Source organism: Lepisma saccharinum, chromosome 4, assembly GCF_977018435.1.
Source record: "Lepisma saccharinum chromosome 4, izLepSacc3.1, whole genome shotgun sequence".
NCBI lineage: Eukaryota > Metazoa > Arthropoda > Insecta > Zygentoma > Lepismatidae > Lepisma > Lepisma saccharinum.
Window position 1 is genome coordinate 73,683,705 of NC_139232.1, and position 16,380 is coordinate 73,700,084.

The 16,380-nt window shown below is 34.6% G+C and overlaps 1 protein-coding gene across 5 annotated transcripts in view; it reads right to left on the reverse strand.

Annotated features, from left to right (window-relative positions):
• Positions 1–16,380, reverse strand: part of Vps13D (vacuolar protein sorting 13D) — a 166,383-nt gene that overhangs the window by 35,994 nt on the left and 114,009 nt on the right. For all 5 annotated transcript variants that reach the window (XM_083120752.1, XM_083120751.1, XM_083120748.1 and 2 more), the window contains exons 49-54: positions 15,817–16,018; positions 14,183–14,362; positions 10,492–10,707; positions 9,098–9,322; positions 7,607–7,785; positions 5,910–6,054 (exon numbers count right to left, since the gene is read on the reverse strand). In XM_083120752.1, the coding sequence (XP_082976878.1) occupies positions 5,910–6,054; positions 7,607–7,785; positions 9,098–9,322; positions 10,492–10,707; positions 14,183–14,362; positions 15,817–16,018 (1,147 nt within the window). The remainder of the gene's footprint in view (positions 1–5,909; positions 6,055–7,606; positions 7,786–9,097; positions 9,323–10,491; positions 10,708–14,182; positions 14,363–15,816; positions 16,019–16,380) is intronic.

The following is a 16,380-nucleotide window of genomic DNA, read 5'->3' on the forward strand; positions in this document are numbered from 1 at the left end:
AAGCACATGTAAACCAAGAGCGTGTTAATTTCGTACTGTGCGCATGAGTGTTATTCTTGGTTATTTGCCGTTACTTTTTTGTGTTATTGCATTGTGTGTGTGTGTTGTGTCAGTAAGACGATTGCAATGCCAGCCGCAAGGTTCACGTTAGAACACAGAACTTTAATGTATGACACTTACGTGAAAATAGACTCGTGTCGAGACGTGTGTAGGCAATTTGTACAGAAATTCCCAGGTGTTTCACCTCCACATAGAGATATGGTTAGACATCTTGTCCTTAAATTACGAGAAACTGGATCGTTAAATTTTAAAACACCTAAGCAAAAACGATGGATTCTAACTGAAGCAAAACTCGATGAAATTGGTGCAGCGTTAGAACGTTCTCCAAACAAACCTCTACGCCGTGTTTCACAGGAGATGGGCATGTCAAAATCATCAGCACATACAGCCACTAAGCTACTAAAATTAAAACCGTACTCTCATAACATAGGTTAGTGCTCGTTTTGCAATATTTATATAAATGTCTGCATATGTCCATAAAAATAAGCGGGCATTACAGGCCGCAAATGTCGGCATCTCCGTCAGCGCCGCCCGCCACGCTTCTCCCAATCTTTTGGCTGAAGATCGAAATGAACGCACGGTAGTAGTAGTAGTATGGAATCTTAAAGATCTCAGAGTAGGTTACTAGCTCATATTACTATTATTATTATTATAATTATATTATTATCATTATTGTTATTATTAACAATAAACACATTTCTTATGGATTGCAATTGTACTTTCTAACTATTCCGTTAAAGCCTGCAACAAAATGTTTCACCATTGTTAACATTTGTTAAATCACAGACAACACAAAATTTGTCATTAATATTATAGTGCAGTCAAAACAGGGAAAATAAAGGAAGTAATTCATAACAAGCTGAAATTTGGTATGTAGCATCTTTATAACATTAATAACAACATACCAAAAGTCCTCGGCGATCACCCGTATGCTAAGTCCGCCATATTGGAAAATGGCGGACAATGAAAGTTTTCATGAAATAAGGGAACTATAATTCATAACAAGCTGAAATTTGGTACATAACATCATAGTGACATTAGTAACAACACACCAAAAGTCCCCGGTAATCACCCGTAAGCTAAGTCCGCCATATTGGAAAATGGAGGACAATGAAAGTTTTCATGAAATAAGGGAACTGTAATTCATAACAAGCTGAAATTTGGCATATAACATCCTAGTGACATTAGTAACAACATACCAAACGTTTCCGGCAATCACCCTGCTGCTAGGTATGCGATATTGAAAAATGGTGGATATATTCCAGATTACTCTAACTAAAGAACTTATTGAAAATAGCTTGCTGTTGGATATATATATATTTCTTATAACTCTACTAACATCAATTACAACATGTTAAGTTTTCTGCAGATCATTGACACGGTAGGTAACGGCGCCATATTGGACGCAAGGCGGATAATTTCAAAATTTCGCATTAGAATGGAATGGACTTGTAACAGAATGGAATTTGGCAAATGGGTTTGGTATGTAAGGTATGACAATATTCTTTAATATTTGCCGTCTCATCAGGCAGGTTGTTGTTTTCACGTGTCACATTCTGTTCACAAACTAAATCACATTGTCACTATCGTAATGCACTCCTGTAGGTAACACACCACAAAAGACATGCTTAAATCAAAGAATTCGTGGCTTGTATCATTGTCATGTTGATCATTGACATCTTCACCATTGTCTTCTCTGGAAACACTAAAAACAAGTATGAAATTCGTACAGGAAACACTTTGGCAAGGGGCACATAATCTGAAACATTTTAAGTTTGCTTGCATGAAAGTGCATTCTCCATTACATTTTTTGGTACATCCTTATGAAATTAAATTCAGTATATTGTTTGTTACAGGATTTCAATGTTAACTTCCTTTTTGATACAAACTTCTCTTGTCTGAAGCTATTAACAGACGTCCTGTTTGGACGCACCATAAAAGGCTAAGAGGAAGAGATCTCGAGCTTTTGTAATAGCGTCTGGCATTGCCGAACTGTCATTGAAAATTGTCAAGTGTATAGTGTATTTGTTAAAACTTTTTATTTCCTTGTTTGAATAAAGAGAAAAAATATCGAATCTACTGGCTAAATGAAGGAAAAAAATGTGATTCTTAGCTGAGTAAGACGGATTATGCTGAACTGTAAATACCTTATGGTATCGTAACTTTCCCAGATTCTATAAGAAAAAAATAACAAAGAAAAACACATTATGTTCTGAGTGAGTTAAGGCAGTGAGAATAACTAACAAATCTGTACCTTAGAACCTCTAATACTGTGTACAATAGCATGTTGAACGATTAGGGCATCAGTATCGCCAGGGGAAAGTTTTACAGGAATGCTTGCCTCTACTAACTTTGAAGAAAAGCGAGGAATAAATGTGGATTTTCTATCTATTATTTCTTAAAAATGGTATTTGACTGGCGAGAAAATCACCTGACACCTGAAACTAGAAGATCAAATTATAGACCCAGTCACCACTTTGACACACCTGCTCCAAACAGTATACTGAATTTTATTTCATAAGGTTCTTCCAAAAACTGTGATGGAGAATGTAGTTGCATGCAAGCAGATTATGTGTCCCTTACCAAGATGTTTCCTGTACGGTTCATTCTTGATTTCAGTGTTTCCAGAGAAGACAACGGTGAAGATGTCTATGATCAACATGACAACGATACCAACGACGAACTCTTTGATTCAGGCATGTCTTTTGTGGTGTGTTACCTACAGGAGTGCATTACGATAGTGACAATGTGATTTAGTTTGTGAACAGAACGTGACACGTGAAAACAACAACCTGCCTGATGAGACGGCAAATATTAAAGAATATTGTCATACCTTACATACCAAACCCATTTGCCAAATTCCATTCTGTTACAAGTCAATTCCATTCTAATGCGAAATATTGAAATTATCCGCCATGCGTCCAATATGGCACCGTTACCTACCGTGTCAATGATCTGCAGAAAACTTAACATGCTGTAATTTATGTTAGTAGAGTTATAAGAAATATATATATATATCCAACAGCAAGCTATTTTCAATAAGTTCTTTAGTTGGTGTAATCTGGAATATATCCGCCATTTTTCAATATGGCATACCTAGCAGCAGGGTGATTGCCGGAAACGTTTGGTATAATAATAATAATAATAATAATAATAATAATAATTCCTTTATTTAGCGGGCGAGGTTCAGCTGTAGGCTGCTCTACCACCTAACTCTTGTCATGAGCTACATAAGAAAATATAAGTATATATAATATAATATGATAATATATGAGTACAGATGGAAAGCTTGATTACACTAAAGAGAAATAAAAAATTCACATTACCTACAATTACAAATATTCTCATTTCAGTAATATTAGTCATAGGATTATATAAATGTGAAAGAACAAGAAAATATTAAAAAAGGAAAAAAATACAAATGTGAAAAGAAAATATAAATGTAAATGTTAACATAAAGTTGCATTTGAGTAAATAATAATAATAATAATAATAATTTGAAGATATTAATAAAATTCTAATAGTTACAGTTATAGAATATGAGTGTTTTGTCGTTTGTTGAGTGCCAGTTCATTTCTAGTATGTGCTACTGTTCTGCTGCTGTTCCTGTAGAAGCATTTCTTTCAATTTAATTTTGAAACTCTTATTGAGTTTTATGGATTTAACATTTGTTGGTAGTGCATTCCATGCTTTCGGGGCAGATATAGAAAAGGATGAGGTATATAGCGTAGTCGAATGGTGAGGAATGTCAAGTTCGTTGTGACGACGTGTCCCATGTCTGTGAATTGTGTTGCGATTACAAAATTTTTCAAATAAGTACGCGGGTTTATGGTCAGTTTGCAGTTCATGAATGAAAGATAGATAGTGTAGTAGCCTACTGTTGGCCATTGTTAAAATATTATGTCTGTTTAAGATGGGAAGGATGCGATCGCGTTTATCCAGGCCATGCATTTTGTGCGATTTGAATTTTTCTGGTGAGTTTTTTCGCAAGTTTGGACCCATACACAGTGTCACAATAATCAAATAGTGGAAAAATTAAAGATTGAACTAGTCTAAGTTTACATTCTGCAGGTAGTTGATCTTGGAAACGGTAGAGGTTTCTCAGAATAAAATGTTGTTACTAATGTCACTAGGATGATATATACCAAATTTCAGCTTGTTATGAATTATAGTTCCTTTATTTCATGAAAACTTTCATTGTCTGCCATTTTCCAATACGGCGGACTTAGCGTACAGATGATCGCCAGGGACTTTTGGTATGTTGTTATTAATGCTATAAAGACGTTACATACCAAATTTCAGCTTGTTATGAATTAGTTCCTTTATTTCGAAAAAATCGCCTAAAGTGACCACTATTAATTATACGAGGGCCACTATTTATATTTTGAGCCTTGGCAACACTGATTGAAGTTAGGCACGATTTGACGTTTGCACGGAATCGTTTGGCATTATTGACCATAACGTACTTCAAATGTTTTGTCAATAGCTTGATTTGTGTTGTTTATGTTGCCTTGGAGATTGCGCGACAACAATAAAATGGAATTAACTTGTGAACATTTTCGTGCGATGATTTCTTACGATTTTCGACGTGGGTTATCAAGACAAGAGTGCATCGATCAACTTACTTCCACATTTGGCGATGAAGCCAAATCCTTTGCCACTGTGAAACGCTGGTATAACGAATTTAATCGTGGCCGCCATTCGCTCACCGACGAGATTTGCGAAGGTCGTCCAAAATCAGTTGTTGTTCAAGAAAACATTGATGCTGTGCAAAACCTAATACTGCAAGATCGTCATGTGACATACTGTGAGATTGAGGCAACCATAGGCATTAGTTCCACCAGCATATATAAAATATTACATGATCATTTAGCTGTGAGAAAGGTATGTTCTCGTTGGATCACACACAATTTGACAAAAACTCAAAAAGACGCTCGCGTCAATTGGTGCAAACAAATGCTCAATAAATACAATCGTGGTGCTTCAAAAGACGTATATAAGATTGTAATGGGATTCGAATCATGGATATATGCATATGAGCCGGAACATAAACAGCAGTCGACTGTATGGGTGTTTCAAGATGAACCCAATCCAACAAAAGTTGTTTGCGGTCGAAGCACATCAAAACAAATGGTCGCCTGTTTTTTCTGGAAAACTGGTCAAGTGGCAACTGTGCCTTTAGAGGAACGTAGAACGGTCAACTCTGAATGGTACACAACAATTTGTTTGCCAGAGGTCTTCGGTCAAATACGGAAAACAAACAAACGCCGTCGGATCATTCTTCATCAAGACAATACCAGCTGTCACACATCTCGTCTAACAACCGACTTTATGAACAGTCAAAAAATCGAATTGATGGGTCATCCGCCATACAGCCCTGATTTGGCACCCAATGACTTCTTCTTGTTCCCGAATGTCAAGAATAAATTGCGTGGACAACGATTTTCGTCGGCGGAAGATGCCGTTGATGCGTTCAAAAACCATGTTATGGAGGTGTCTCAAGAAGATTGGAAAAACTGCTTTGACAAATGGTTCGAACGAATGCAAAAGTGTATTGACCATAAAGGAGAATACTTCGAAAAACAATAAAGCAGTTTTCAATGCCAAATTCTTTTTTTTTCATTGTTAGGCTCAAAATATAAATAGTGACCCTCGTATGATGAACATTTCTAGATGGACTAATTTGCAAATATTAAAATATTAAGATGTATATCAAGTTTCATGTTTATTAAGAGATGCAACCATATTTGTGAATGGCAACACAAAAATATGAACCAAGAGCATAAGAATGAACAATATAAAGTGATTAATTGCCAAGAATATTATACGTATTAAAGAACTCGCGTTACCTGAAAATAATTAATTGGCACCTCAGAGAAGTTGTCTATTCTTATCGGTGGAGGCATTGTGTCTGCATCAATGAATACAATAAAGTAAGTTGCTCCTTGTCGCACAATCTCAACCCGAAGAAAATATGCTTTTCCCCCCTTATCTCTGAAAGAAAAGAAAAATTAACATGTTATTCAAAGTGTACACGAATAATTAAAAAAAAAAGTAAAAAAAAAATTTAAAAAGTGGATTACAAGAAGAAAAGCAACAAAATATGAGTTTCCCTTGTATCATATTTTGGGGAAGTATAGTTGAAACATAAAAGAGTGATGAGATGCAGAACATTTAAAAAATGGAAATATCAACATTCATTATTAATTACTTTAATATAAAAATTGAGGGGTTGTGTTGTTTACCACTGCTTTCTGTAATCATGCATTGCACATTACAATTTGAATCAGAGGATGGGGGAAGGGGGGGTGTAATGTCCTTCCAGTGAAATTCTTACTTGCTAAAGATGCACACTAAGGCTACTTGCAATCTTACACTGCATGTATGCATAAATATAGCTTCAAGATTAGTAAAAAGAGTTTGCATATGCACAACTATGTGTCACTGTGCTACCTCAAGCTCCAGCATGTTTACTGTTGCCAAGTGGAAAGATTGAAAGACTGAAAGATTGATAAGACATTTAATAATATTTTTTTCATGGACTTTATAAAATGTGTATATTTCTTTTAAAATGTAGAATTACTGCAATACTAATTAATATAATCTATACTATGATAATACTCATAGTATTTCCACTCAAAAATAGAATATAAAATTACATTACCAGATGACATTCCATCTTTGGTATGAAATTAATAGGTTGCAACACTGTGGTGAATAATTCTCATATTTCTGAAGCTAGAACACTGTTTCACTGGATTTTTCAAGTTTTTTGGAAAACCCAAAATATTTGTTTTTTCTCAATGTAGGCAGAGGAAAATGGTGTGTACATGTAATTACCATTTGATGCCAGAGTTCTTCCAAGTTCGACTGTGCCTTTGCATGGTTGGTAGCTTGGTCAAGTTGGTGGCTTTTGCATGAACATGTGTGATATGTCTACGATTCTTACTATGGACACTATAAATAGTGGTTAGGTATAGGAAACAACAAACTACACAGTAATAAATTTTAGATTATTGATTTGATTGAATTTGATATTACAAGCACTTCAGCACATAGGCCATATTGGCCTGTCACACAATATGGGGATATGCCCTTTAATTAAAACAAAGTTGAGGACAGACCTCTAACAAGAAAATATCAAAGTTATAAACTTCCTTATTCAATTTTTAAAACTAATTAATTCATTCGTTGCTTAAGATGATTGAAAACTATACTGCCTGCGAGGACCAAAATACTGTCACCTAGTAAAAGCCGAGGCTCTAAAGGAGCACACAGAAGGACAACCCCTACAGAGGATTATACTGGGGTGTACTATGTGGAAGTGAGGTTGACTTTTTGGTGCCTTACCAGAAGGTCTCCCCTTACATCCCTAAATTTTAGATTAGTGCAGCACGTTTCCTTGAAAAGTTGCACTGCCAGAAATCCAACAAATATACATATTAAGGATTAACAATTTGAACAATGGATAGCAGTCACACTTAGAGAGTTAACCAAATTAAGACAACGCATAATGATCTGAAACTCCGATTGGTACTTTACATACCTCACATTGATGTGGAAGGATGCGACAGCTTCAATAAAAAAACCTCCAGACCATATGCAATGCGGTACATCTGGTAGCCGTAAACAAAGCAACTGGTCTCTATCCTGACGAGGCCAGTGGAAAGGTACATAGCAATCAGGTACAGCATTGAGATGAGTTGCTTGTGCTCCTGGGTCAGTCTAGAAATAGATGGCATGAAAGTGACAATGAAAAGGAAACAAATAATAATATGATGTTTGTAGATATCAATCAAGTGCAATGGAACATTGGTTTTGTATGGTCCAACTGGATCACTGGGATAGATGGAAAAATGCAAAATCCAGAAACATAACATTGGGATTCCACTGTACATACATAAAATTTATCAATAGCAATAACTATGTCCATATAAAATGGCTAATATTTCATTAAAAGATTGATCAATTCATTTCATTGTTACTTAATGGATAACTGATCAATTTTGCATTAGAAAAATACCTTATTCAAAATATAAGATTGAAAAAAATTATCAGCAATCGTGACTAGAAAATTTAATGAGTAAATAAAAAATATATTATATATACTTGGTGTCCTGTGAATAAATGATATTCTGCATGTACTACTATTTAACCTACAACAAAAAAAATCTATATCTTGATATTCAAATTTCAGTTCACATACAACAGAATTTGATTTAAAAAAAAAAGTCTATACATGCCGGCAACATCATTTCATTTCAAGTGTAAGGCATATTTGTGATGTTTTATTACTACAATTTTCTTCGGGTTCTATGTACTTATGTACATTTCATGTTTGTTTTTTTCTGATCTCTACAATATGACAAAGCACAACTGTCTAACAATATTTGATTTGATTTGCTTTATTTTACTTCGCTTTTTGTGCCACTTTTGGCTAATTTGCGAAGATGGGGATGAGTGATGATATGATGAATGGACACTCACGAACATCCATGCCCAGGCCAGGTTTCGAACCGGGACTTCTCTGCAATAGATTGAGGTTGAGAATATCAGCAAAAGCAGCAACCCTGAAGTGAAATTACTCCAAAAAACATGCAAAATTCACTTACAAAAGTAAACTTCTTTTGTTAATTATTAAATCACAAGCCTAAGCTACAGAACTTAGTTTCTTATCTCCCTTTCATCTCCACAGCAAGATCTGTAGAACCTGAGAAATGCTGCAGAAAATAAAACAAAATATTTCCCACAATTAGCGAATATCTCGTTGCATCAACAACTAATGTAAAAAAATAGAAGGGAAAAATTCATATGATTGTACTTATGAAACACTGAGATTCAAAAGTAAATCTGCAATACAAAAAAATTACACTCGACCATCCTTACCAATTCCTTTCTAGTCCATCTTAATGAAATAAACAACCACCTAATTTAAGCATTTCCATAGAAAAACACAAACATATTTCTGTCTTGAATTCTTTTTTACGTAAATCACTTTGCTTACAGGAATAGCTAGCTTAAATATTTTTTCACTTACCACAGTGGTAGCAAAGCATTTCTGTGCAAACTGAAGACGATAGCTTGACTTGTTGTGTAACTGAAATCTGGGTGACAAGGTTACAATTAAAGTGCTCCTGTATCTCCCTCTCCCAGGTCTTGTGTTCACACCCAGAATGTATACATAATCAGGTCGAGAGTCACGCAATGAGACTTGGAGTCTCAACACATCAACTCCAGCATTAAGGTTAATATGCTGGCTCCACTGTAAGTAAAAATTTAAAGGAACTATTTACAATGAAATATATTTTTTAACAATCTAATTCTGATATGAATTTAACAGACTCTGACAGATCTATCTACAGATATTACGGATGGGCCAATATGAAATTTTGGCCAATATCGATAAAGTACAGATATAAAACTGATCCAATATAGAATTCCAAATGGTCCTTGAAGAACCTGAATGGATCATTGACCTCCTTCATAAATGCATGTTTTAAGGTGACTACAGCGCAGAAGAAGTTGGATATTTAGACATTTACTTTTTTTAAAAGTAGGGCATGGAGATTGTCCATAAAAATTATAACAAAATGGCAGAATTTTGCACTAAATTATAAGAGATTTATAGATATCTCAGATTGGTAAAATAATCAGTAATTTTACAGATAAACTGATATGCCTATATTGACTGATAACGATAACTGAATAGCTAGGTTGGTTGGCTATGGTTGCACATTTCCCCAGCTATGTTAGATTTTATGCATGATTAGTTTTTCAACCATATCTCTTATACCAATCAACAAAGAGACATGATCTTTTTGCAACCCTGCCTTACAGTATACCCAATATAAAAGGTTATTTGCACTTTACTCTAAATAGAACCATTTTCTCATAATTTCAGAATAAAATTTAAGAAGAAAAGACTATACTTGAAATGACTTTTTGATAGAGAGAAATATGTAGCAAGAAAAATTACTGGAAATTCTATAGGCTTTAAAATGACAAAATGTAATCTTTTGCATGGTCTCTTTGCATAAATGATATGTAATCTTATCTGTAACTTTATCATGGTAATTTTAGACTATGGGCAACCTCAACCATCTCAGATCCCCTAGGTTGTGACAGTGCTATACGATGGTATGTCCTATCATTAAAACCTTACTACTAAATAAATGCAATTCAAGTTCTTTGTCACTTATTCAGTTGTATGTTAAGTATTTTGCAGAGAGGGGAAATATTGAATTACATTGTGATATTAAACATGCCAATGCACTGATTAGAACTCATGTGTCACATTGTGGTTATATAGTAAACACATCTCCAAATTGTTATATTTTCCCTTACTTTATGTATATTTCTTTTAATGTGAATTCTCGATATTTTCATTTCAGTTTGAAATATATTATTGCTCATTATGTTTGGTATACTTACTTGTGGACTGCCTTCGGTGTGTAGGTTTTTCCCTATTCGAACTGTAACTGAGGGACTTGCATCGTGATCAGCGAATGAAAATAGAAGAGGTTCAACCATCCTAGCTACTTCATGTTCCTCGAACTGACCAGCAGCTTCTTGAGAAACACCCTCTTGTCTAAACAGAAGGGGAAGTCCTGTTTTGTTTACAATCCAATATGGAGCACTGACTATCAACTGAAAAATAATAAAAGCAATGCAGGGTTAATTACAAATTGTGTGAAAATTTCAAGAAATTGATATAATTAAATGGTTCAGTTACTCGATTGATTGATTAAATTAGGTTATTTTACGTTGCTTTGCTAGCACTTTTGGCTAATTGCAAAAACGAGAATGATGATATGATAAAATTACTAATGGGACACTTACAAGAACACCCTGGCCAGGATTCAAACCCAAGACCCCTAGCATGCATCATAACATGCTGTGATAACCATTCCATCACAAATATCAGCTAAACAGTCCAGTTACATGAAATGTAATAAACCAAGTGAAAGACAAACTCTAGAAGATATATTTTTTACAGTCCTCATATGCATTCAATATGTCCACACTTTATCACACAGCATGTATCTAGCTTAAATATGTATGTTTAAAGTATGCAGTCCATTATGTTTAAAGATTTTCCTGAAGTAATACACATAAAAACAGGCTAGAATGAAGCACACCATTTCAGTTATATTTCTTTGTAATGTAATATGTATAAGATATACGAGAACACTGCTAAGGACAACATTATAGAACAGGTGAATGCTGATCAAAGTTAAAAACAACTTATTTTGTGGCATTCTAATTTTAGCAGAAAACTGCAGTAGGAATGAAATTTATACTGGTACTGATAAAGTACTGATATAGAAATTAACTGATGCTGATATTTTACCAATCTGATACAAAATTACAAATGTTTCCAGAGGAACTGGAATGACTCGTTACCTCATTAATTAATGTATGTAACAAGGTGACTACAATGGATTTTACCTCTACAAAACCAACTACACACACACACACGCACACAGAGAGAGAGGGATATACACACACACACATACAGTATTGGCCATATTATTGCTCATTAGTTGAAAAAATGGAACACAGATTAACTCACTTTATGTACAGAAATTCAACAGATTTAATGTTTTGTGGTACACTGCATTGTTATACACACTGCAAGTACTGTCAGTACTTCGTGTGACCACCTTTGGCTCTTTTTGAGCCCATGTTAATCATTGTTTGTGTACAATTCCTCCTTACTCTTTTTTCGAAACTTCAAACCACGTTGTTTATGAAATTACACATTGCTCCAAAGATACAAATAAAGAACACCCTTAAAACAACCAGAATTAATATTATTTGCTTCGTTGTAACCAAAAAAATAGCATAAATAACATGGTGAACAATGTATGTATTGTTCCAGGCATTTATGTAAATATGCAAAGAATCATGATGCCATCTATTATTGGGACACAGTAAAAAAAAAAAAAAGGGTTGTGGGAAACAAGAATATATCGAAGCAGACAAACAGTTTAATCCCATAAAAAGTGATAACTATCATCAAATATATTTAGTTAGAACACTTTCACTTTCAAAACAAGGAAATATGCTTCTTTTTTTAGAATGAGTCCAATAATTTGGCCAATACTGTATATAGTACTTTACAAAACCAGGAGAGATGAATTATGCATTATTGTTCATAAATGTAAAAACTAATTGGTAGAATTCTTCACTAAACTACATGCCATTTATAGATATATCAGATCAGTAAGATCAGTAATTGACATATATACAGGGTGTAATTTTAATGGCACCCACGGACCACAGAAATATAGAGGATATCAAAACAAAAAACTTTTCTCAGTAACGTTTTACTCGTTGGTGCGTCGTTTCGGCTCTAGTCGTTCAAAAAAGCCTGTTTTGCCACCTGAATTATGGCAACCCAACACAACATGATTGGATCTGTGACATCATTTTCTGCAATGAAACAGTGCATGGCAGTGTTGCAAGGAACACAGAAATTATGTGAAAAATGACTGACTATCAATTACATTATTAGCTGTCAAATGACTGAACATCCAGGGTATCACAACCTACCAGTGCCAGAAGCCCAGCAGTCATTCTAGGAAAAGACAGAAGTGAACCAACAATACGAAAAATGGTAGAAAAACAATGTAGTCAAAATGAAGTGTTAATATCAGATTTTGTCTCAGCCTACATGTCAAATATCATCATCATTAACAACATTTTTCTTTTTAACTTACAGCTTACATGTGGCTGTTTACGTCCAGCTACATTTCAAATATTTGCAAATTTCGTTGCAAGGTTGATATCTACAAGTTTGTGTCCTGATACATGTGTTGTGGTATTGTGGTGCTAATAACGGAAGTATCCGAGGTTCACGTTGTAACATTATGGCTAAAATACGTACAACCACAGTAACAACCTAGTAAATGAATCAACAGCAAATATACTACCATGTTTACAGTTGCAAATTATTACATGTGTATCCGGTGCATAGATAAACATAGTAGTCAGAGAGCTCGTTTTACTACTACTTATATCTCTGTATTTTCAACCATTTTTGTCTGCCTTGCTTCATAATGCCCTGAATATACATTACAAATTATGTGTTACTTACACTTAGAATTTTGAGTTCTTTCATTTTTATTTTGTCAACTGTTTAGTGTGTCGCAGACAACCAGTATCAGATGGACGAAGTGGATAGAGTAAACTGTAGATGTCAATTTGGCAATAAGATTTGCAAATATTTGACATGTAGGCTGAAATTACACTTCCTATTGAATACGTTGTTTTTCTACCATTTTTCGTATCACTGGCTCACTTCCTGTTTTGTCGCTTTGTTTTACGATACATAATGTGGCTGGTTGTAGCTGTATGTGGTCCTGGCAACCCTGGCATGCACCACTTCATGACAGGAAATGACATCACAAATGCAAACAAATGTTGTGTTAGGTTGCCAGCATTCAGGCAGCAAAACGGGCTTTTTTTGAACGACTGTAGGCCCAAAACTATGCACCAACAAGAGAAATGTTACAGAGAAAAGTTGTTTGTTTTGATGTCCTCAATATGTTTCTGTGGTCTGTGGGTGCCATTAAAATGACACCCTGTATATAGAATATCAATTGAAGGGCTCGGGTGTAAAACATGGCAAGTGACATTTTGTTAATTTTTGAGTTACAAAGTAAAATGTGCCATCCTTCAATTTTTGAGCAATATTGCCATGTCATGCATTGGACTCAGTGAAGCCTTCTGAAATTGGTAAACACAACAGGAAAACAATTTATCTACAGTATAGCTTCTAATGACCTTTTTTCTTAATGAACTCAGAAATGACAAAAAATGTCACCATGTTTTACACCCGAGCCCTTCAATTAATTTGACCCATCTCTAGTATTTAGCATTTACTTTACATGAATTTATAATTATACATTACTAACAAAATGGCAGACATCATAGGCTATTTATAGAAATATCAAATCGGTAATATTACTGATAAATTGATACGTCTATATGGCCAGATAGAGCAGCTTCATATTGTATATGACTGTTATACAGTCATTCATCATTACAATAAAGTTTCATATATGAGTTAACTGGAATCCAAAAATCCATTTGTGTAAGGTCACAAAAATGTGTATACCTTTAATCCTGAACCCTTTTGAATAATAACTTTGACTTGCAATACAAGTTGGCGTCCTTTTTGGTCTGCAAGACGAACCCTAAGAGCACTACTGCTACTTCCAGGAGGAATTACAACAGTCCCACCTTGTGGAAAATTTTCTAGAGTTAGGCAAACTTCCAGGGTGTTGTTCAGGTCAACCTGAAATCACAGCATTCAATTAAGTTCACAGAGCTTCAGGTATAAGTCACAATAAATAAATAAATACACTATCAAAATAACACCTAATTTATAACTTACTGGAAAGTTATGGGAAAATTGTGGCTCAACCAGATAATTAATCTGGGTCTTTGGAATTTCATGCCAATGCTCTACCTCTATCATGCCCACCATATTGCATGCCAGAAGTTGGCATACTAACCAAAGACCCAGATTCAATTCCTGGCTGAGCCAATTAACTTTACAGGAAGTTATAATAAATCTTGTGCATCACAATCTATTTCAGTTAATTATAATATGTGTCAATATAATGAACTCATGAGAACAATTACAGAATACCAGAAGAGAATATTCTGGAAGAAATATATATTAATATACACATGGAATGTACTTATGTACCAATGTAACAGTATTCAATTAATTTAGGTGACCAGTGTTACCATCCACATTGGATTGATTGATTTATTTATTTATTTTATTTTACTTCGAGTTTTGTGCCTCTTGGCTAATTTGCGAAGATGGGGATGAGTGATGAAATGATGAAATTGATGAATGGACATTCACAAACAACCAAGCCCGAGAGGGATTTGAACCCGGGACCCTTAGCGTCGCAGCGTGATATGCTAACCACTCGGCCACAGGGTCCGGCCATCCATATTGGAAGTTGTAGTTCCGATGGAGCTGTTGTGTGGTTCTGATGTGGATTTTGACTGTGGTTACCTAAATTCATTGAAGGAAATAAACCGTTATGTGGATACAGAAGTAACTTACCACATCCAAGACCCATAACACGAAGACTTAAATACTGGCAATACCATAGTTTAGAACTGGAAGAATGATTATCGAAACAGAAAGAGATTCATAATAATAGGATGTTGAATGCATGAAATAATTCTGAGTAATAATGAAGAAATGAAGAAGAAAGAAATTCCGAACATAAGAAGAACAGCAACAGGAAATTGTGAGCTAAAGGGAATATGTGGGATAATTAACAATACATGTTCCAGGAAGAATATTAATGGATCATGTTGTCTGTGCTCAGATAACTGAAATAGGCAGAATCAGAATCGAGTTCTGACAACATAACTTGGCAGTGCTACCAACTGTGTTATCCAATGTGTAATGATTTAGAATACTCTTCCTTAGTTCTTACAATATGGAAATTGATGAAAATATTCATTAATTCAAAAAATTAATAATGCTTCATTATTTTATTTACTCCACATTATTGAGAAGTGATTGAGCTGTCCAATCTCAAATATGCAGAAAAGGCAGAATAAGTTACAAGGGTGTTATGTACAAATGAAGAGAAAATTAACGTAGGAGAGTCTGATAATAAAAAAAATACATAAAATAAGTAAAAAAAAATATTCTCAATTCTGGCACTGATCCTCTTTGTCATATGTAAACTGGTGTAAATACTAATGCACACAAACCTGATGAACAGATGCAAGCTTCCCTGGCTTAATTCTCGTGTTTATTCCACATTCTTTGATTTCGTAATTAAGATCATATGGCAAAAGATTTTCAATCATAACTGGGCTGAGAAGTATAATTGTATGAGCTGGTTGTGGCCATGCACCATGACCTGCACTAGGTTCCATAGGATAATTCTCCCGTTTTACAGCAACACAAAACCTGTAAAACACATATATGCATCAAGTGTGCGAAGCACGTAGTTAATTTAAAATGTTATCACAGTAAACTATACAAGAATAATGTACAAGGAAATAACTAGGTGCAAGAATACTTAAATAGTAATTTTACATCTCTTAATATGTATACAGATTGTTGAAAAAAATTAACACAAGTTCTTTATTTACTCATGCTCAGGGAACAAAAACATGGTAGCATGATAGAATAAATCACTTACTTATCCACGAAACAAATTTATTGAAGTTCTATTGATTTCTGTGACACCTGCCACCATTCGCTCATGAACATATGTTATTACTTGGCAGGCAAGGAAGTTATTAACAGGCTTGTAAGAAGTGTACCAA